The sequence below is a fragment of the Salvelinus fontinalis genome, chromosome 13 (genome assembly GCF_029448725.1).
Source record: "Salvelinus fontinalis isolate EN_2023a chromosome 13, ASM2944872v1, whole genome shotgun sequence".
NCBI classification, from domain to species: Eukaryota; Metazoa; Chordata; class Actinopteri; order Salmoniformes; family Salmonidae; genus Salvelinus; species Salvelinus fontinalis.
In genome coordinates this window covers 45,742,104-45,766,007 of record NC_074677.1, presented here as the reverse complement: position 1 = coordinate 45,766,007, position 23,904 = coordinate 45,742,104, and the positions used below count along the sequence as shown (strand labels likewise).

Here is a 23,904-nt window from a genome sequence, read left to right as displayed (position 1 = left end):
TAGCGCCTGCATGCTCTGGACACTACGCTGACAAACACAGCAAACCTTTTTGCCACAGTTCGCATTGATGTGCCATCCTGGATGAACTGCACTACCTGAGCCACTTGTGTGGGTTGTAGACTCCGTCTCATGCTACCAGTAGAGTGAGAGCACCGCCAGCATTCAAAAGTGACCAAAACATCAGCCAGGAAGCATAGGAACTGAGAAGTGGTCTGTGGTCACCACCTGCAGAATCACTCCTGTTTTGGGAGGTGTCTTGCTAATTGCCTATAATTTCCACCTTTTGTCTATTCCATTTGCACAACAGCATGTGAAATGTATTGTCAATCAGTGTTGCTTCCTAAGTGGACAGTTTGATTTCACAGAAGTGTGATTGACTTGGAGTTACATTGGGTTGTTTAAGTGTTCCCTTTATTTTTTTGAGCAGTGTATATTCTACCCTGTCTTTCTAAGGTCTTCGAAAGCCAAGTTAAACAGATTACCGACCATTTCGAATCCCACCGTACCTTCTCCGCTATGCAATCTGGTTTCAGAGCTGGTCATGGGTGCACCTCAGCCACGCTCAACGTCCTAAACGATATCATAACCTCCATCGATAAGAGACATTACTGTGCAGCCGTATTCATCGACCTGGCTAAGGCTTTCGACTCTGTTAATCACAACATTCTTATTGGCAGACTCAGCAGCCGTGGTTTCTCAAAAAAATTGCCTCGCCAGGTTCACTAACTACTTCTCTGATAGAGTTCAGTGTGTCAAATCTGAGGGCCTGTTGTCCGGACCTCTGGCAGTCTCTATGGGGGTGCCACAGGGTTCAATTCTCGGGCCGACTGTCTTCTCTGTATACATCAATGATGTCGCTCTTGCTGCTGGTGATTCTTTGATCCACCTCTACACAGATGACACCATTCTGTATACCTCTGGCCCTTCTTGAGACACTGTGTTAACTAACCTCCAGACGAGCTTCAATGCCATACAATTCTCCTTCCGTGGCCTCCAACTGCTCTTAAATGCAAGTTAAACTAAATGCATGCTCTTCAACTGATCGCTGCCTGCACCTTTCCGCCCGTCCAGCATCACTACTCTGGATGGTTCTGACTAATTTGAGAATATGTAGACAACTACAAAGGTGTATGTGGACACTACAAAGGTGCCTGGCTAGACTGTAAACTCTCCTTCCAGACTCACATCAAACATCTCCAATCCAAAATTAAATCTAGAATCGGCTTCCTATTTCGCAACAAAGCATCCTTCACTCACGCTGCCAAACATAACCTCGTAAAACTGACCATCCTACCGATCCTCGACTTCGGCGATGTCATTTACAAAATAGCCTCCAGCACTCTACTCAGCAAACTGGATGCAGTCTATCACAGTGCCATCCGTTTTGTCACAAAATCCTCATATACTACCCACAACTGCGACCTGTACGCTCTCGTTGGCTGGCCCTCGCTTCATACTCATCGCCAAACCTACTGACTCCAGGTCATCTACAAGTCTCTGCTAGGTATAGCCCCGCCTTATCTCAGCTCACTGGTCACCATAGCAGCACCCACCCGTAGCACGTGCTCCAGCAGGTGTATTTCACTGGTCACCCCCAAAGCCAATTCTTCCTTTGGCCGCCTCTCCTTCCATTCTCTGCTGCCAATGACTGGAACGAACTGCAAAAATCACTAAAGCTGGAGACTCTTACCTTCCTCACTAGTTTTAACTGCACTGACAGCACTAGCTCACAGATAACTGCACCTGTACATAGCCCAACTGTAAATAGCCCATCCAACTACCTCATCTCCATACTGTATTTATTTATTTATCTTGCTCCTTTGCACCCCAGTATCTCTACTTGCACATTCATCTTCTGCATATTCCACCATTCCAGTGTTTAATTGCTATATTGTAATTACTTCGCCACCATGGCTTATTTATTGCCTTACCTCCCTTATCCTACCTCATTTGCACATGCTCTATATAGACTTTCCTACTGTATTATTGATTGTATGTTTGTTTATTCCATGTGTAACTCTGTGATGTTGTATGTGTCGAACTGCTTTGCTTTATCTTGGCCAGGTTGCAGTTGCAAATGAGAACTTGTTCTCAACTAGCCTACCTGGTTAAATAAAGGTTAAATAAAATAAGTTTAAAAAAATTAACAGTCCCTCCTTCCACATCATACAATACGCCTTCTCCACCTCAAAAAATACAGCTACAACAGTCTCCTTGTTCACCTGAGCCTTCCTGACCTCTGCTTCTAACAGAGCACTGGGTCCATTGTTCCCCTCCCCTTCCTGAACCCACTCTGATGTGGCGATACTAGCCCCCTGCTCTCCAGGAAGTAAGTTAGCCTCTCCATAATCGTACGTTACATAATCGTACATACATGTGATGTTAAAACTATTGGCCGATAGCTTGTTTGCCTCGTTGGGTCCTTCCCTGGCTTCCGGATTGGTACCACTACTGCCTCCTTCCAACTGCCTGGTAGTTTCTCCTCCTCCCACACGCTGTTGTACAACACCAATGCCTTATCCAGTGCCTCATCACTAAGATGGGCCAACAAAACATATCACACCTCATCTTTCCCAGGTGAAGTTAACCCAGCCTTCCCTATTGCCCTTTTCATCTCTACCATGGTAAGTGGTGCATTCAAGGCATCATCTACATCCTCCCTCCTATCCAGCACTCCATGATGTTCCTGTCTCGTTCTCTCTCTCCCCCTCTGCCCCGCCTCTGACAAATTTGCCCGAGCTATGCACTTGGACAAACACTTTGGCCATCATCTCTGCTTTCTCCTCATCTGTTACTACCACATCCTTCCCACTCATCAACACTGGATAATCCCACTCCCTTCTGACCCCACTCATCCCCCACAGTTCTCCCACTGGTGTCGCCCTTCCAATGGTGTCACAGAACCGACGCCAACATGACCTCTTTGCCTGACGGATAGTTCTCCTCACCAGGGCCTGGGCCTGCTTATACTGAATCAGATGTTGGAAGTTATGTGTCCTTTTCAGTACTCTAAATGCCCTGTTCCTACTCCTCACCATTGCCCCACACTCCTCCATCCACCACGGGACTGCTTTCCTCCTCCTCCTCCTCCCTGAACTCTTAGGTATAGCCTCAGTAGCTGCCCACACTAACGCTGTTCTCACCCAGTTATTCATACTATCCACATCCCCTCCCATATCCAACCGAGCCATCACCTGCTCGCTCAGCTCCTGAAACGGATCCCACTTTGCCCTTCCAAACACCCACCTGCCTACTCCATCCACTAACACCTCTTCCTCCCTTCGGCCTACTGGGCATACATGGGGTAATGATCAATCCCTACTGTCGACTCCCCCCCCATACCTCCCACTCACAGATTCCTGCCATCGCACTAGATACCAGAGTGAGGCAGACTCTTTCTGTGGCTACATCAATCCTGGTCCCTCGGCCATCATTCAGGACCACCAGATCTTTAACTTCTATCAGATCTTCCATGGGAATTAAAATCCCCACACCACATGACTTTAGTTCTATCCTGGCCTTCCACCCTCTCCTAGGGTTCAATACCTGACACGGACTACAGAAGTTCACTACCACTATCATCCCTCCTCTCAACCACACCTCCACCACCACATATTCCTGTTCAGTACCTTTGCCTAGCATCCTGCAGGGAAGTCCTTGCTTTATGAAGGTGGCACATTCCTCCCCCTCTACATCCCTGTATTATAAACTCCACATTCGGATTGAGCCATGTTTCCTGCCCACAAATCACATCAGGCTTAGCTGGCATATCCACAACGAACTGCTGAAACTCCTGCCCATTAGCCAACAGGCTTCAAGCTTTCTATTGTAGTACTACCACCATAACTAAGATCCAGCAATACATGACTCCATCCTCAGCTGATTGAGATCATCTCGAAACTCTTCATGCCATACTGAGATGTCTCCCAGCCGCTTTCACTATTAGCTGAATCCTCTCTGTTTTAGACTATGAACGTCACCAGTTTTCTCTTATCTATGTATACCATATCGCCGCACACATGCCCCATAATCCCCGGTCTAGATGCTCCTACCCATCTCTCCCTTGAACCTGTATCTCCCTGGACCTGGACCACCCTCACTGCCTCAGCATATGACACCCTTCTCTCCACTCTCACTTGTTGCACCTCCACTGCCTGCTTTATTGCCTCACACCCACTATATGCCACACTATGAGCACCCCCACAGCTGTAGCACTTTGGTTGTACACCATCCCCACACTTCCCTTACTCATGCTCCCCTCCAAACCTGGCACACCTCTTTTTCCTCTCTACAGGCTGTTGCCACATGCCCAAACTTCTGGTAGTTATAACAGCTTAAAGGCTTCGGTAAATAAGCCCTCAGATAATAACCTATATATCCTATGGTTACTTTATTTGGCAGTACCTGGTCCTTGAAGTGTAACAGAATAGATGTGCTATCTACCCTAACTTGTTGCTTGCAATCTATGAACAATCTCTAGAATGCCTCTTCTCAAGTTGTCGCTTACCTCTTTATTACTAACACTCACAGGCCCTCCTGTTATCACCCATTTAATCCACTGCTTCCCTGCTTGATCATTCCAGCTGCTCGACACCACCTTACACTTCCTTATTTGCTTCCTCTCTGAGAGCTTTTTCCCTCTGCGCCATGTCTTTACAGAACACCAACAAACTCCCATCTCTAAAGATGTCTTCAGCCTGACGTCTTCCCAACTGACTTGAACCAGATGTCGTTTCAGGTCTCATGGCGGTCGCTTATTAAAACAAATCTTAAGATAGTGAATCTTCTCAGGCACATGCACAGATATGGCTCTACCTGTGCAGAGCACTTGCCCCTTTTCCCTATACATTTTTTGTCGTTGTTCTGAACCCATTACTCGCAAGTCGTCATTAAATTCATATCTATTCTTCAGAACCGAAAAGCTGCGCCACGAGTCTTGATTGTTGATCAATGTCCAGTTATCAGCATTGGCGCGCAAAGGCGGGCCTATCCAGATTAGTGAACAGAAACAACTTGTTTTGTTCCCTCCAGTTTTGCCTAGCAAAACTAGAGTAGGACTACATTTATCATCCATATAAAATACAGTTTAGCAATCTACTACTGACTCATGATCATTTTCATGTTTCAGATAGGCCCAGTTTGGGTGGCTATATGTCTAAAGATAAGCAGCTGTAACATCGCACTGCCGTCAATATTATGGGATGATGATGTAACATATTCTGGCAAATGTATTATGATATTTGTGAGGAAGAAAAGGGCTACCAGGCTGGCAACAAGCACTCTGCAGGCAGGTTGCCCTCCAACGTGATGGCACGCTTTCCATCCGATCCTGCAACCTCTGCTAAAAGTAGGCCATATGATTTAGCTTGCTCTGGACTCCAGAGATGTGACATCATATATCCCTACTAACATGAATGACTTTCAGTTATGACTGAAATGACAGGCAATGTTTGGAGTTGGGTTGGATATAGTAATGGTAGGCTACAGTATTTCCTGCAATCTTCTATTTTGACTGGAATTATGTTGGTTATTGTTAAGTGGTGAATTTATTCCATTTCAAAATAGTTTTTTAAAATTGCCACCATCGTTTGGTCTACCATTTATTTTACAATTCAGAAGGACTGTTTTGAGGTAAAGGCGCCGAATTTGGAAGCAAGTTTATTTTATGGACCCTGGAAGATGTAGATTTGGAACCCCCACAGATTTGGCGCCTGGGGGTCGTGGCAGACTGTACCACTATTTTACAAACCATTAATCTACAAAAAGTTATTGCCTTTTAAAAGTAATATATTTATTGCCTATACTACTTGCCCTGGAACTCCTGAAAACCAAACGATTTGACATTAACACACAGTATATTTCAGTGAGTACAGAGGGAAACACAGCAGTCATGTAGGCCACATTTTTTATTTTTTATTCTAGGATAAGTGTAGCAGAGTCGAGTTAAAACACTCTGGTGATGAAGTAGCCCTGCATACAACTTAAAACCACCCTTGGCCAAAGACGGACTATTTCTTTGGTCTAATGGTTAAGAAGTTTGGTTCTGTTTATGTACTGTACATGTGCACCTCACTCAGGTTTCAACTCAGGTTGCATAGCCTTAACTTAGGTATGGAATACTATGTGATACGTGTGTGTGTAACAGTATATAAAGTATGCTAATGTACTGGTGTGAAGGATTTTGGGCTGTGGTCAAAAATACTTAAGTAGTAATTTAAAGTATTTTTCACTTAAGTATTTTGGGGGGGTATCTGTACATTACTATTTATATTTGGGGAACTTTTACTTTTACTAAACTACATTCTGAAAGAAAATAATGTACTTTTTACTCCATACATTTTCCCTAACAGCCAAAGGTACTCGTCAGGGGCGAAAATCTGAGATCAACCTTGGAGGGGACAATTACATTAAATTTTCTCAAGAGCAATTCCTGAGGGGGACACCAAAAGTAGTGCTGTAACACATAGCATACGTTGTTAAATGTATATTGAGGAACCATAATTCCTACAACTGGATAATTGATAGGTACAGTAGTTAACTGAAGGGTTTTCCCAACTTGTTCAAATGTTTAAATCATTATAATTCTACTACTAATAATAGTTATAGCAGTGCTCCTTACCAGTCCAGTATGTATGCAGGTATTCGTACTTACAACCAGCAATATCAAGAAAGGTCAGTAGGTGACAATGGTACTGTACACTGTATGGGTGTAGTTTTCATAAATACAATGAACATGGTGTGATCACATCTAAAAGAATCTCCATTGAGAACCATCACAAAGTTGGTCTCCGTATTGAATTGACCTTTTAATTTGACTTTTTCTGATACATTTATATAGTCATTAAATATGTGCACCTGGCCTGAGTCTACAATATCTTTGCAAGTACAAAAAGCTTAAAATAAGTACAGTTCTAAAAGCAAAATAACTACTTCAATGAAAAACCCAAATAAATCAAACAAAATATCCTTCAGTGTCTCAACTCTTCAAACAGCAGCTATGGACAAGTATGTCACACAAAGTATGCCATTTTAAATAAAATAACATGAAATAAATAATTTGTAAGTGTACTGAAAACTACTAAACAAAAGAACAACTATCAATTACACCATGGGTTCTCAAACAGGGGTCCATGGACTAATTGCAAGGGGTCCGTGAAATAAAAAAGTGTAATGAATGTAGTCAGTACCACAAGGTTTCCAGTAAGTTTACATATAATATAGAGGGGGTGGAGGTCCCTGAGGACCGCTCAAAACCTTGCCTGCCTTGCCTCAAAATATGCAGGGGTTCCAGTACCCCAAAAAGGTTGAGAACCACTGCTATACACACTACTGAACAAAAGAACCGAGCATATGTTTGCGGGTTTCCTCAACAACACATCAGTTGGCACTTTCGCAATGCCCTCGCCTGTTGTCTCCGACACCCTGTATAGCCCAATAAACTCCTTGTGAGGGACATGGTCATGGTCAACATAACGCAGACAGACATTCTCCTGTTCAGCACCAGAGACATCTTGAGTACCATCAACAATTAATGAAAATTGTACAATCGGAAGAGACCTAATCTCAGCTACAATGCCTCGAATGACTATTGGCCATGATGTTCAGAATTTCATTCTGTGCTTTTGGGCCTGTGTACATTGTGGTACGCTCTGTTAACCACTTCAGTAAAATGGGATCATCCTCTTCTGCCCTAAGTTTCAAAATCTGGTATAAATTCTCACTGTCATCCGTGTGGCCTCTAAAGGCTTGTCCCTGTCTTACTACATGCCGCACCGAACTAACAATTTTCATCAAACAATGCCTTGCGTCATCCTGCTGTTTACCCCACGCGCTGGACATAACTGGACACTGATTGGATTTAGCTGGTGTGCTGTTACAATTACAAAGTGGCGGTGGGTTTGGCAATTTTGATGTGCTGTGATTTTTTCAATGCCTTTTCTCCAGTTCCTAAATCCTGCACTAATGAAGGCAGCATCAGCTCTTTGGCCAAAAGATGGCTGGCTTGAAAACCCTTGGCTACAGTGAAAACACAACACTCCTTTTATTGATGGATTATAATGTAGCCAGGGGAAATCGCGAAACCATCTCTCTTGAAACGTCAACACTCTGTTGGCAAGAGTTTGCGGTTCTATAAATTGTGGGTGTGGCTGATATGGTTTTGTGCCATCACTGTGGTAACTGGACAATGCTGTGCCACTGTCCCCTATACTGGTGCTGCTGGCAACAAGGGTGACACTTGGTCCTGCCGTGGCTGTGACACTGTCCTCTGAAGTCTCTCTCCCTGGCTCTTTCCCTTTCACCACCCTAACTGACTCAGTCTGTCTCCTAGAAAATAAATAAGGTGTTTGCCGTACTCCTAACTACCGGTACACAAAACTACACAATTAATCACAACAGCAATACCATTGACGTAAACAAATCTTAGTTTAGTCACCAGTTTAAGTTGAGAGTGGGGGTATCCATGGCATTTTCCAATTATGTCCCTATTTTACAAGTCAAAAAAATTGAGAACCTTTCATGTTGCCAAACAAAGACTCAACAAACTTACCTGAGACTCCCTGTCTGCCAATCTGTCCCTGCATATCTGTCCCCAACTCTGCTGTCTGTGTGCCATCTGTTGCCTGCTCTGCCTAATGACATCATTGTGAAACATTTCCATTAGCATTTCACTTCTTTCTTATGAACATTTTATCAACTAGTCTTTGAGATATTAGGATACTAGAGTTCTTACTATGCGTTTTGGTGTACTGACAAATACTCTGATGTCCGTCTTCTTACTTTTTTCTGCCATTTTTCTACCTGGCTGGCTGGCTGGCCTAGCTGCACACACACAAATTTACACAACACATGCTGCAACCTTTTGTAATTTAAATAGTTTGTTTCATATTGGCTGGCTTCCAACAATAGCTGAATTTGTAAAGCTAGCGAGCACCAATTCCGTTTCTGTGTGTTTGCTATAATCTTTGCTACCTGGTTAAATAAAGGTGAAATAAAATAAAATAAAAAAAGTTTACTAGCGACAATTTATCTTTTGCAACGAGACCATTATATATATTTAAGACAATGGTAGAAGAGAGTGTAGTTCTGTTCTGTTCAGTTTGGACTTCAGTTTATTGCTAACCTTATCACAGGGACGTCGAAGCACTACAGCTGCATGCTGATCTTGGAATAAACTGACGATAGCAAAGATTCCATATTTGACGACGCCACATAAATGGAATAGGTACTAGCTAGCTTGATAGTTAATGTTTGCTTTAGTTTGCGCGCTAGCTCTGCAAATTCCCCTAGTGTGTGAACCCTGCCAACATAAAAATAAATAAATAACATTGCTATGGACCTGCTATGGATTGACTGGATTAACCTCACGTCAGTTACGTACATGTCCCTTTCGGACAGTAGATACGAACCTTTTATTACCTTGCCAGCTAAAGAACTGGCAGTGGATCAAACCATTGTGCGGCAAAGGGCGGGGGGGGTCGCAATCTTTTGAAATTTAAATGCGCTATTAAGTGTCTATAATCAGCACAAGTGCTTTCATTGCGTATTATTAATATTATTGAAATTACATAGTTATGTTTACAGTGATATATTGGGGGGGACAAATCATATTTTTCCCAAGATGGGGGGGTCGTGTCCCCCCCGTCCCCCCTGGGATTTCCGCCTATGGTACTCGTTACATTTTGACAGGAAAATTGTCTGATCTGGCAGACTCACTAAACACAAATACTTTGTTTGTAAATTATGTCCGAGTGTTGGAGTGTGCCCCTGGCTATCTGTCAATTGTCAAACTTGAGTAAGAGTATACATCTTTTCAAATTCCTGTTTAGCACATGACCTCATGTGAATCCTTAAAGAGATGGGTGGGGCTGGCTTAAGAGGGTGTGAACAATGCTGAATGGGTGTAGACAAAGGAGAACTCTCCAGTAGGTACCAAAAAATTCAAACGCCCTTTTCTTAAAAGTGAGTTTACAAGTGTATCAATTTTCAAAGCAATACCAAGAGAATACCAAGACTGTGCAAAGCTGTCATCAAGCTAAAGTGTGGCTACTTTGAAGAATCAAAATATATTTGAGATTACCACATGATTACATTAGTGTCATTTCAGTTTTGATGTCTTCAGTATTATTCTACCATCTAGAAAATAATACAAATAAAGAAAAACCCTGGAATGTGTGTGTCCAAACTTTTGCCTGGTAATGTATACTGGGGTTCTATTAATGCTACACATAGCCTCAGGCTGTAACTCAGGGTTACGGTGGGGGTATAGCATGCCAGGCCTGCAGAGGAACACTTATGGTTAATGCTGGGAGCAGAATGTCATATGCCTTGGTAGGAGGGGTGTACCTGTTTCCTCTTGTTGTGCAAAAAAAGCAGAGAGTTACTAGAGAGGTGTGTGTGTGTGTGTGCATGCGTGTGTTGGAAAAGGTTAGACTCACAACACAACATTCAGGTAATTTCTTTATTTAAAAACCGTGTACTGTGTAAAAAAAAAAAAGTGCATCATTCTCTTCTAAGGTAAAACACCAATGTTGTTTGTCTGTCTGGGCTTAAGGATATAAACACTAGAGCCCATAGATGATAACTCAAGATTACAAAATTTCATTAAACATGTAACCTCAGGTAACACTAGCATTACAGAGCATTCAAAGACAATGTAAAAAAAAAAAAAAAAAACACTTCATTTTTTTAAATCAGAAGAGTAGACATTGTTGAAATTGTAGGTTAAACACTACAAAAATGTTTTAGCATTTTTTTCTTCATAATTTAAAAAACTAAAGTAAACAAATAGTTTAAGTTCAGAGTGAAAAGACTTGAACTGCATCAGTGTTAAACCGAAGTTACACCAGGAGACGCCTGTCAACGGTGTGAAATTTGCTTGCGAGAGGCGAGCGTCAATTCACATATACTGCGTAGCGTATGCCAACGTAATCGTCATGATAATCCATAATAAACTGTTGTATTTGTTATGTTCGCTATATAGCACCTGGGAACTATTTTTGTGTGTTCCTTTTGACTCATCGTAGATGTCCTATGGGAGCCACCGTACCTGCCTGCACAGGCTAAATAATTGTTATTCATGAACATGAGGAGAGTTGTAGCTAATATACCCGAGCAGTCTATAAGGAATTTAGCTAGTCTTGTTCTTCCTACATAATATTATTCTCTCTTGAAATCATAGTTCCTCGAGTTTCCCAGCCGTAGTCTGCCAACTCCTGGGGTCTCCAAGCAGGTCGAACATGAGCTACCAGTAGGTAGTAGCTCACCTATGAGTAGCTCACCAAACAATTCTGAAAGCATATGTAATTTGTCATGTGTTCCATCGCAAACTGTCATAAACAAATCTCCCAAGTATCCGCCACTGCAAGCTCCCAGCTACTGTCTAATCAACACAACACTGACGTTATCCCACCCCTGGTTAGCCACTATTGGCTTAAAAAAATAAAACCTTACACAATATCTGCCAATTCATTTCCGGTAGTATTGCCCGTCTGTCTACTGTATATGGTGTGGCGCGTTTGTCTATCACTCCGTGTGTAGCCAGTTGATGCGATAACCGTCTTGTGGGCTGACAGAAATGCTTTCCCTATAACGTTCTCAATTAAATGTTAACTGCAAAGTAGGCTTCCCTGGCAGAAGTTTATCATACGTATATATATCATTTGTATCTATTTGTTATTTACTAACTTTGCCATGAAATAAGCAGCAGCAGCAGTACAGAACCATCACTAGACGGCACATTCCTTACTCGCTAGATGCACAATAAAGGGGAAATCTATTTGCCCCCCCCCCCAAAAAAAATAATGTGATTTAACCATTGACATGGACTCAGAACAAACCATTCTCTATGAACAATTGTAATTTTGAGAGTAAAATCAAAAACAATCTTAAACCAGAAAACATAAAACAGAAAACGTATTTTGGGAAATTGAAAACATAATTTTGTAGAAAAAAAATCTGACTATAGGTCTCCCCTTAGAGTTGTTTATTAATCATTATTTTACCAGGTATATTGACAGAAAACAGTGCACTACTTTCTCTTATACACTAAGGACCTGAGGAAGAGTTGAATGGGAGAGGAGAAGAGAAGCGTTGTTACATTTTTTTTTAAGTAACTCAGGCTAGAAAAGGTTGGAGACCCCTGGCCTAGGCTATATGCCTGTGATCGAAATCCTATGCCATTGTTTTCAAATATGTATTGGCAGTTAAACGTATCAACACTAAATAGGCACTTTTTAACTATACATTTGACATTTCCAGACATAACGATGCAAACAGTCTATTTTCTGGCAATTTATTTGCAAATTTTACCAGCATTGCTTCGTGTAGATGTGGAGAGAAATAGACTTGCTTTCTAATTTGATGTGCAATGACGCCGTTGAGGCCCATCTGTTGTCTCTCATTCACTCCCATGCATTCTATTTCCTGCGTGAATTCACGCGCGTAAAAAACGTGTATCGTTTAATTTGGGCTTTTGTCAGCAGTCAAGTCACTAAAACTAAATTAACTGAGTACTGGTAACTTAAAAAAAATGTGTTGCTTTAATTTAATGAGTCAAGGCAATCAGTTTTCTCAAATAATTTGAGTTAACAGAATTATGTTTTATGGTGATAGGTCTGAAAACAGGCCAATCTGTGGCTATGAGCATGATTATAATATTCGTTTTAATCAACATGTAGATACTGTTGCTCTCAGTAAAGCCAGGATTTTAAACAAAGAAAATATACGTTTGCACATTTTCAGTCATCTCAACTATGGCTGTACGAACACAGTCATATCGGTGTGAATAAGTATTCAAAACACTCACAGCAATTCAGTGTTATACAGCCATTCAGAAAGATGTTGATAATATTTCAGGCAAGTGGCTTATTAAAACCTTACTATATATATTCTGTAAAGGCATTATAAACGACTGCATATAAGATCTTAAAACCTTTACTAATGGCTCTAAGGGCAATAAGCTCCCTTTTTTTGAGAACTGCTGAAAGTAGAAGCAGAGTTAGAACATGAGCGTTGCTGTGGACACACACACTGCTTTTGAGGGTTCAGGGTAAACACAGTTCTAAATAAAAAATGGTGGTTGTAAAATGACCACTCTAAAGATATCTCCTATGTTTTTAACTTATAGCAGCAGTGTGTGTATATATCTCAAGATGCCTTGGGCCAGATTTAGTAAATGTTTGCAACTAAACGACTTGAACAAAAACTAGGTGTGTTGAAAAGTGCAGGTGCAAATGTTGAGTAAGTCTGGGCCTGTGTGTCAATAGCATAGCGTCATAGAGGGATGTTAGTCACATTAATCAGAAAACAGACAGTTTAGTCAGCATACAGACAGGTCTAGAGGCACTCCGTTGTGGGACGCCTTAGTATCAGTGTTTTAAACAAACATGATTCGTGGGGGGGGGGGGGGGGCGGGTAAAGGGGTACACAGGAGGGGCTAAAGGGGTACAGGTGAGGAACAATAAACACATGATCACAGTTTCAGAATAAAATATCAAACAGGCTCTGGTTTTGCCATTGTCCAAGATTCACACTTTAAAAGAAAAAAAGGGACATATTAGTAGTTGAAAATCAGTACATTCTGGAGTCATGCAGTAGCACCACAATGTTGTTGATGAGGTCACTTCTTTTTGCTGCTCTCTCACTTCCTCCTCCGTCCGCAGTATTTACCCTGGCAGTCGGCGCCCCCTGAAGGACCATTCACAGCACAGCATCTCAGGGCCATTTGATCAAATTACATACAATCAAATAAGAATATTTACAGTACAGCAAGGGTGGAACAACATGTATTATGCACAGTGGTGTCCGAAATTACTGACAAGGGCCCCAGGACCAGTGGAAGCAAAATAGCCCCATAACTGATCCACCACCATATTTGTCTGTTGATATGGGGTTCTTGGACAACACCTACTCATTCAAGGGTTTTTCTTTATTTTTACTATTTTCTACATTGCAGAACAATAGTGAAGACATCAAAACTATGAAATAACACACGTGGAATCATGTAGTAACCAAAAAAGTGTTAAACAAATTAAAATATATTTGAGAATCTTCAAAGTAGCCACCCTTTGCCTTGATGACAGCTTTGCACACTCTTGGCATTCTCTCAACCAGCTTCACCAGGTAGTCACCTGGAATGTATTTCAATTAACAGGTGAGCCTTGCTAAAAGTTAATTTGTGGAATTTCTTTCCTTCTTAATGTGTTTGAGCCTATCAGTTGTGTTGTGACAAGGTAGGGGTGGTATACAGAAGATAGCCCTATTTGGTAAAAGACCAAGTCCATATGGCAAGAAGAGCTCAAATTAACAAAGAGAAACGACAGTCCATCATTACTTTAAGACATGAAGGTCAGTCAATGCAGAACATTTCAAGAACTTTGAAAGTTTCTTCAAGTGCATTTGCAAAACCCATCAAGCGCTATGATGAAACTGGCTCTCATGAGTACCACCACAGGACAGGAAGACCCAGAGTTACCTCTGCTGCAGAGGATAAGTTCATTAGTTACCAGCCTCAGAAATTGCAGCCCAAATAAATGCTTCATAGAGTTCAAGTAACAGACACATCTCAACATCAACAGTTCAGAGGTGACTGCGTGAAACAGGCATTTTTATTGAGCCTTTATTTAACAAGGCAGTTAAAAACAAATTCTTATTTAGAACCCTAACAACGCTGGGCCAATTGTGCACTACCAATCACGGTCAGTTGTGATACAGCCTGGAATTTAACCAGGGTCTGTAGTGACGCCTCCAGCACTGAGATAAAAAGCCTTAGATCGCTGAACCACTCGGGAGACCTTTATGGCTGAATTGCTGCAAAGAATCCACTACTAAAGGCCACCAATAAGAAGTGACTTGCTTGGATAAAGAAACACAAGCAGCGGATATTAGACCGGTGGAAATCTCCTTTGGTCTGATGAGTCCGAATTTGAGATTTTTGGTTCCAACCGCCGTGTTTTTGTGAGACGCAGAGTAGGTGACTGGATGATCTCTGCATGTGTGGTTCCCACCGTTAAGCATGGAGGAGGAAGTGTGATGGTGCTTTGCTGGTGACACTGTCAGTGATTTATTTAGAATTCGAGGCACACTTAACCAGCATGGCTACCACAGCATTCTGCAGCGATACGCCATCCCATTTGGTTTGGGCTTAGTGGGACTATCATTTGATTTTCAACAGGACAATGTCCCAACACACCTCCAGGCTGTGTAAGGGCTATTTGACCAAGAAGGATTGTGATGAGTGCTGCATCAAATGACCTGGCCTCCACAATCCCCTGACCTCAACCCAATTGAGATGGTTTGGGATGAGTTGGACCATAGAGGGAAGGAAAAGCAGCTAACAAGTGCTCAGCATATGTGGGAACTCCTTCAAGACTGTTGGAAAAGCATTCCAGCTGAAGTTGGTTGAGAGAATGCCGAGTGTGCAAAGCTGTCATCAAGGCAACATTAAAATATATTTAGATTGGTTTGCTTTTTTGGTTACTACATTCCATATGTTATTTCATAGTTTTGTGTGTCCAAACCTTTGACTGGTACTGTACATATAAAACATTTTGTACTAAAAAATCACTTATGTTGGCCCGCCGGCCACTTGTTGCCGACCACTGCTCTACCCTGCCCTGCCCCGCCCCTACACACCTTAGTTAAAAACAGGCAGTAGTGCGGACACATAACAGTACAGTACATTGTTTATCAACCATTTCTGTACTAGTGACTGGCCAGACATTGTCCTCATCTTTTTTAACCAGCTCATTTTTAAAAACAAATACAATGTGCAAAAACACTACTGGCGATACAACTCACCGCTATAACTGTGCCTCGGCTCTAGCCATTTAGTTTCCCTCCCTGTTGTGCTGTCTATCTGTCTCAGCATCTTCTCTGCTGTAGCTCTGTGCTTCTTTTTGTTCTCTGTCTGTCAGCCTGTCTGCTTAAGCCGTATACGTTATAAAAGCCAAGCTACTGACTTAAGGCCGGTTGTCTGTAGACAATTAGAATGCGAGTCAAACTCTGGTGGAATGTCTGTAGGCCGTCGCTGCAACTGTCTGTTTCCTTGTCGCACAGACATTAAAAAAGTTTACGTCTCTGCGACTGTCACAATGCCGTTGCCATGGTTTACCGGACATCCACAGCAACCAGACCAAATCCTCCTGTGACCAAACAATGCAGGAGTTCTAAAATTCTCTAAAATAATTACCTACAGTTATTTATTCACACTGTGGCATTAAGCTATTTTCTGTAAGCTCGCCATTACCTTGTAAATAATGTTGTGGATTTATTTTCCTGTAATAACGAATAAAAAGTAGCTTAAGTCGTCAGCTATACTCTGGTCATTATTTGAACTGGCTAGCCAGCTAGCTAACTAGTTAGAAATGAACCAAAGCATTGTTTAGAAAATTGCTTTTAGTTGCCTGGCTTGCTAGGTTGACATTTACTGAATTAATTTGGTTCATAAGTAAGTTGTTTAATCTTTTCCAGCGCGTGCGCTCCATCCATATCTCAAAGCCATATCAAATATCTTGGTTGTATTAAATTGTTATTAAGCTGAATAGTGAGAGTTGAGAAATTATACATACAGAAAGCTGAGACTCTGCTCTCTTTGACAGGGAGACAAAGCTTCCAAAGGTGTGTTTTACCCGCAATTGCATTTTGAAATGTTTTACGATCAGGACACATTTTTCTCTCAAGTGCATTGGGGAAGAGGAGAGTGGTTCGCTTATCACAGCAGCATACTCCAGCATATCAGGCACAGGGGCAGACACTTTCATTACAGGAATCATGAGGATAATGCCCTTTACTGTTAGCCATGAAGTTGAGTGAGGTTACAATATAGAATGTGCTCTTTCTACGTTTATAGGCACCCTTCCTGTTTTTTACGATTCATGATCTTGGCCGTCTAACTAATGATGGAGTCGGAGCAGGTCTCTTTGCTGATTTCGCATTTGACTTTGAATGTTAGTTTGCGTGACTTCAGCTCAGCCTATCAGAAAACCGTGCTGGTCCATCTTGGTAGGGGGGCTGGCCGTTGCCCACTGATCAGCCAAAGGCTTATTATATAAACTGAGAAATTGCAAAAAAGTTGTCCAAAAAAATGGCCCAAAAAACTGTTCCAAGGCCCACGGGCCGCCAGCCATGTCACCTTTTTTCTTCTTTTTTTAGTTCACCTTTATTTAACTAGGCAAGTCAGTTAAGAACAAATTCTTATTTACAATGACGGCCTAGGAACAGTGGGTCAATTGCCTTTTTCAAGGGCAGAACGACAGATGTTTTAAATGTTGGATTTTTCTATAAAACAAATATGGTGGTGGATCTTTGAAGTTATCGGGCTATTTTGCTTCCACTGAGCCTGGGGTCCTTGTTAAGGTCAACAGCATCATGAACTTTACCCAGTACCAGGCCATTTTCCCCAAAAAACTTGGTCACCTCTGCCACCTCTTTATCAAGTAGGTAAATCATTTTGGACCCCACTGTATATTATTTATAACACAAGACATTGTGCTTTTGTGTTGTTGTTTACCTCTGTAGTTGCGTGCTCCCAGGAAGCCTTGCATGGCTGTGTATTTGGCTGCCTTCTGTGCCTTCGCTGGAAGAGTAGAATAAGACAAGGATGTTCAACTATTTAAACCATATGTGTCCAGTACAGCTCAGGAATGCCAGAAACATGTCTATTTCATGTATCAGGGGTTGTGCCATAAGGTCAAGTAGTTTTGACTAAATTCATCACTAAGCAAAATTAGTCCCTAAAAGACAAAAAAAATAGCAAACGATTTGCGAGTCCTTGAGCTGATCTTGTGTTTCATTTACAGTAGTAGTATGTTAATCATTGTGACTCAGTGAGGTGTCAAGCTAATCAAGATTAACATGTGTTAATTAACTGTAAGCAAGCGTGAGTGAGTGTGTGTTTGCATGCATTTAAACATCCAATCAAGCGTGTGTGCGTATGCGAGCATGCATACATGTGTATTTGTGCTTACATGTGCATTTGAGCATCAGGACAGTAAATGATTATAATATGTGAAGCGGAATGTCTTACATTTCTGCCCTGCTTGTCCCGCTTCTCCTACTCCGTAGCCTCCTAGAGGAGAAGAAAAATAACAGGAAATGGACAAACCCACATCAGTCATAATAAACAGCTGTTCATTTCTACTAAACTGACTATTTAATCTGTTCATTTTTTTTTGTCAGGCATTTGTTAACATAATAAATAAAGGACTGACATCTCTGCAACATCAACGTTTATAAAAACCCAAAGACTTTGACTCTCAGAAAATTGTATACTAAAGCTTTTCCAACATCTTTTTTCTTACCATGGGAGAACATTGTGAATATAAAACTCATGTGAGAGGTCTCTTTGGGTGAATCTCGATAGTAAAACTCCTGAACATCTTCTAGCATACACAGTGGAGGATTATACTTAGAACTATTGAGAAAAAGTGCATTGATATGGTTTTGCAACAATGTTTTACGACACCTTGGCTGTTATTTAGATATATCACTATTGACTATTTTGAAGCAGAGATTAATTGGTATTTGTGAATTGACATTGTAGAGAACATAAATCAGGACCGAGACGACATCACCTCTGGCCGCATGGCAAATGGCCCAATACAATTCCCAAAGGTCAGTCAGCCCTTCCCTGTCAAGAGGCCAAATTCTCTCTCTACAGTATCCAGAGGACTTACCATTGGAATGTGTGATACAATAATACTAAGGATTCATGTTTGGTATCTATCTGAAACTTGTTCACTGAGGGTAACTCTGATGCTATATGGATGTATGATCTCTGTGGTAACTTGTATATGTTCAGTGTGTACACTCGACACCATACGCAAGGATCTCTTTTGTCCTCTCAGGAATTAGCGCTCTCCCTCACCCTCTTAGGTGATCACATATTCAGTAACTTCAGAAAGTATTCATACCCCTTGTGTCACGCCCTGGCCTTAGTATTCTTTGTTTTCTTTATTATTATAGTTAGGTCAGGGTGTGACATGGGTAATTTATGTGGGTTTTGTAGTGTCCAAGGTGGTTGTAAGGTTTAGGGGGTTTATTTAGAGTAGTTGGGTTTATGTTTAGTATAGTTGTCTAGCTGTGTCTATGTTGTGTGTAGTTGTCTAGGAAAGTCTATGGTTGCCTGAATGGGTTCCCAATTAGAGACAGCTGGTTTCTGTTGTCTCTGATTGGGAGCCATATTTAAGGTAGCCATAGGCTTTAGTTTGTTGTGGGGAATTGTCTATGTTGAACGTTTGTAGCATGTGTGTGTGCACTACGTTTATAGCTTCACGGTCGTTTGTTGTTTTGTTAGTTTGTAAGTGTTTTGTTTCGTTTTGCCTTCTTCAATAATAAAAAAAGATGGCTTAGTTTCCACATGCTGCGTTTTGGTCCGTCTCACTCCCACACGATCGTGACACCTTGACTTATTCCACATGTTGTTGTGTTACAGAATTCAAAATGTATTAGATTTTTTTTCTTTCTCACCCACGTACACACAATACTCCATAATGACAAAGTGAAAACATGTTTTTAGAAATGTTTGCAAATGTATTGAACATAAAATACAGAAATCTCTCATTTACATTAGTATTCACACCCCTGACTCAATACTTAGAAGCCCCTTTGGCGGCCATTACAGCTTTAAGTCGTCTTGGAAATGCGTATGAGCTTTGCACATCAGGATTTGGAGATTTTCTCCCATTCTTCCTTGCAGATTTTCTCAAGCTCTGTTAAGTTAGACGGGGGAGTGGTGGTGAACAGCAATCATCAAGTCTTTACAAAATTGTTCAATGGGATTCAACTCTGGGCTTTGGCTGGGCCACTCAAGGACTATCACATTCTTGTTCTGAAGCCATTCCAGCGTTGCTTTGGCTGTATGCTTAGGGCCATTGTCCTGTTGGAACGTACATCTTCGCCCAAGTCTAAGGCTGTTTGCACGCTGAAGCAGGTTCTCATCAAGGATTTGCCTTTATTTGGCTCCATTCATTGTTCCCTCTATCCTTACCAGACTCCCAGTCTCTGCTGCTGAAAATCATCCCCATAGCATGATGCTGCTCCACCATGTTTCACGGTAGGGATGGTGTTGGAAGGGTGATGAGCTGTACCTGGTTTTCTCCAGACATAGCGCTTTGCATTCAGGCCAAGGAGTTACTTTTCAAAGAGTAACATTTTTGTCTCATCAGGCCACAGAATCTTTTGTCTTATGCACTCAGACTTTCACGTGCCTTTTGCAAACTCCAGGCGTGCTGTTATGTGCGTTTGTCTCAGGAGCGACCTCTTGTCTTGCCACACTCCCATAAAGCCCAGTTTGGTGAAGTGCTGTAGAGATTGTTGTCCTTCTGGCAGATTCTCCTATCTCAGCCAAGGAACTCTGTAGTTCTGTGAGAGTGGTCATTGAGTTGTTGGTTTCTTCCTGACCAAGGTCCTTCTTGCCCGGTTGCTCAGTTTGGTTGGATGGCCAGCTCTATGCAGAGTCTGTGTGTGTGTGTGTGTGTTTAACACAGGACAGGTACGTTTGTGTAACTAAAGAACAGCTCCTTAGAGCCAGCGGACTGCATGTTTGAATTCAGAACCATATTTAGCAACATGTTCATAACACTTGCACTGTTAAAGCTCCATGGTCTTTGATGTGATGCTCTCTCACCTGATTGATAGCCAGCTCCACCCTGGGAGCCATAATAACCTGGAAAGAGGACACCGTAAACAAGCCATCTAGCCTGCACTAAACAGGCAGAGGCTACAGAGAATACCAACACATGGGATGTATGTTCCTACCTCCCTTGGTCGTTCACCTTGTACCTAACTCCAGGTACACCCTATATTTACACCCCAGGTAACTCACCTGGTACTCCTCCTCTTCGCCCGGTAGCTCCAGCTCCAGGTACCCCACCTGCTCCACCACCTGGAGAACAGGTACAGGTGTGTTAGGGTGTGTGTAAGATAGAGGGGAGTTCAACAAGGGTGCTGTTTGCGGCGAACAATTTCAGTTGAACAATTTGAATTAACATTCCAAAATGTTACGGTAAAGCTGCAAATAGCGAATCTTAGTATGGATTACTTTGACTTTTTACCAGCAATATTCAAAGTGCAAATTACTTTGCTATTATTACTGCGTAGAAACCCTACACAGACACATTATTACTTGTATCAGCAGTTTAAACCCGAAACAGATACTTACGTTCGCCAAACATTGACCTTCCCATATCAAATAAATGGTAAATATAAAGAATTGGCCCAAAAATATATTTACAAATGTATGTATTACAAATATATTTACGTTTCAAAATTGCCAAATAAATACCTTATTTGGCTAAATGTTTATAATTCACATGTATCCTAAAATGCATCACTGTTACATACAAAACAAATGGAATGTTTCCCTTCTTAAACGCACTTATGGACTAACACGGGTAAACTGGACACACCTGAAGAACAGCTTGATTGTAAATTCAAAAGCGCCAGAAGGCTAGTGAAAAAGGTAAGCAGGTGTCTAGTCATCATCAGTTGTAGCTACACCAAGACCCTGGACAGTTAACTACAGAGGGGATACAAGTATGTTTTCTTCCACACCTGGTCCAAAGTGAGCTCCACCCAAGGAGGAGGAGCCATAACCTGATTTGTTTGGCTTCGCTGCACCCTGTCCAGCTCCACCTGGTCCATAACCACCAGGCCCAGTCCCGTAGCCACCTGGTACGGCCCCAACTCCTCCCTGGCCAAGTCCAGTTCCAGCACCCCCTCCTGGTCCATAACCACCACCAGGTCCAAATCCAGCTCCAGGACCATAACCACCAGGGACTCCTCTACCTCCACCAAGCACAGATCCAGGCACTCCTCCCTGGCCTAGTCCAGTCCCTGCTCCCCCTCCTGGCACACTTCCCTGGCCAGCTGCTTGTCCTCCTCCAATGGTACCACTTAGCATACCTGTCAGTGGAAGAACTTCATCAGCAAAAAGATTATTCCTTGCGAGAATTAATGGAACATCTAAAAAGAGTATATACTCACCATATTTACGAGCTTTTGCATTTGCGTCATACCCTGCAATACAAAACAGGTATCACAAATTGTTTGCTCTAAAGTGCATTTTTCTGAGTGGAGAGGTGTATAAATAAATACAAAGAGATGATCTCCATTCGAACCACACATAAAAGCAATCATTTTCAGTACCTCTAGCTCCAGTTCCCTGTCCAGCACCAGCTCCAAGTGGTCCATAGCCACCTGGTCCAGCCCCGGCTCTTCCCTGACCAAGTTCGGTCCCAGCACCACCTCCTGGTCCATAACCACCATGAGTTCCAATGCCAGGTCCATACCCAGCACCCGGACCACCACCACCACCAAGCCCAGATCCAGGCACTCCTCCATGGCCTAGCCCAGTACCTGCTCCCCCTCCAGGCACTCCTCCCTGACCTAGCCCAGTACCTGCTCCCCCTCCAGGCACTCCTCCCTGACCTAGCCCAGTCCTTGCTCCCCCTCCTGGCACTCTTCCCTGGCCAGCTGCTTGTCCCCCTCCAAGGGAACCACTTAGCAGACCTGTCAGTGGAAGAACTTCATCAGAACAACGATTATTATTCTTTGCAGAGAATTAATGGAACATCTAAAAAGATGATGTACTCACCATATTTATGAGATCCAGCTCCGCCTGGTCCATAGCCACCAGGTCCAGCCCCATAACCTCCAGGACCAGCTCCGCCAGGACCAAGACCAGCCCCATAACCTCCAGGCCCAGCACCATAGCCACCAGGTCCAGCCCCATAACCTCCAGGACCAGCTCCACCAGGACCAAGACCAGCCCCAGGCCCATAACCTCCAGGCCCAGCACCATAGCCACCAGGTCCGGCCTCTGCTCCACCTGGTCTGACCCCAGCTCCTCCCGGCACTGCTCCACCTGGTCCATAACCTTGAGGTCCGGCACCATATCCACCTTGCCCGGCCCCAGCCCCACCTAGTCCGGCCCCGGTTCCTCCTGGTCCATAACCAACTGGTCCGCCACCATAACCACCAAGCCCAGCTCCAACAGCTCTCCCATAGCCTGAAACAGAGGGGACAGTGAATTCACAGACACTAGGATACATTTTTATTTTCACACATGATGTAAATGTGATGTGACATTTATTAAAAATGTATGTGACAATGTTTCTGCCATACTTTTAGGTGGTTTTCCAGTGCCAGTTCCTGTACCAGTTCCAGCACCTGTGGGGTATCTGCTACCAACTCCACCTGGTACATAGCCACCTGGTCCAGCTCCACCTTGACCTCCACCTTGACCTCCTCCACCTTGACCTCCACCTTGACCTCCACCTTGACCTCCACCTTGACCTCCACCTTGACCTCCACCTACTCCTCCTGGTCCTGCTCCTATGGCACCCAGGCTGCCAGCTCCACCCAGACCTCCACCAACACCACTGGCTCCAGCACCTCCAGTCTTGTATGGCTTGGATCCGTATCCTCCAGGCCCAGCCCCAGTCCCGTAGCCACCTGGCCCAGCACCATAGCCACCTGGCCCAGCACCATAGCCACCTGGCCCAGCACCATAGCCACCTGGCCCAGCACCATAGCCACCTGGCCCAGCACCATAGCCACCAGGACCAGCACCATAACCGCCTGGACCAGCACCATAACCACCGGGTCCAGTGCCATATCCTCCAGGACTAGCTCCGTATCCGCCTGGTCTGGCACCATATCCTCCAGGACCTCGTCCTCCTGCTCCAAATTGGCCAGCACCATATCCTAAGTGGAGGAGAGAGAAATTACATGGATGAGCCTGTGCAGATATTTTTTTTAGAAGAGATACAAACACAGAAAAGACATGCAGACAGCTGAAAGAATGCTCAAAGGTACCTTTGCCTGGCTTCCCTGAGCCCAGTCCTTCTCTAGCCCCAGTTGGGTAACGTAGACCTGAGAAACCAAGCCTGTGATTAATGCTCT

At 43.0% G+C, this 23,904-nt stretch overlaps 1 protein-coding gene across 1 annotated transcript; it reads right to left on the bottom strand.

The window, feature by feature from the left end:
- Positions 1-13,412: 13,412 nt before the first annotated feature.
- LOC129868788 (uncharacterized) lies at positions 13,413-23,135 on the bottom strand. The gene is made up of 8 exons (XM_055943023.1): positions 22,595-23,135; positions 22,147-22,509; positions 21,985-22,017; positions 21,553-21,903; positions 20,825-20,884; positions 18,026-18,067; positions 17,510-17,575; positions 13,413-13,686 (listed from the first exon to the last, which is right to left on the bottom strand). Exons 1-8 carry the CDS (start codon positions 23,049-23,051, stop codon positions 13,640-13,642), a joined length of 1,419 nt encoding a protein of 472 aa, XP_055798998.1. The 5' UTR covers positions 23,052-23,135; the 3' UTR covers positions 13,413-13,639.
- Between the last annotated feature and the right edge of the window lie 769 nt (positions 23,136-23,904).

Bases quoted from the DNA above. Each gene is read 5' to 3' on its own strand.
- LOC129868788 (XM_055943023.1), bottom strand. From the start codon at position 23,051: ATGTATCCTAGTGTCTGTGAATTCACTGTCCCCTCTGTTTCAGGCTAT. The intron at 20,885-21,552 runs GTGTGGAAGAAA...CCTGTTCTCCAG, and splicing joins TGGAGCTCACTTTGGACCAG to GTGGTGGAGCAGGTGGGGTA. The intron at 18,068-20,824 runs GTGAGTTACCTG...CTTCTCCTCTAG, and splicing joins GCGAAGAGGAGGAGTACCAG to GAGGCTACGGAGTAGGAGAA.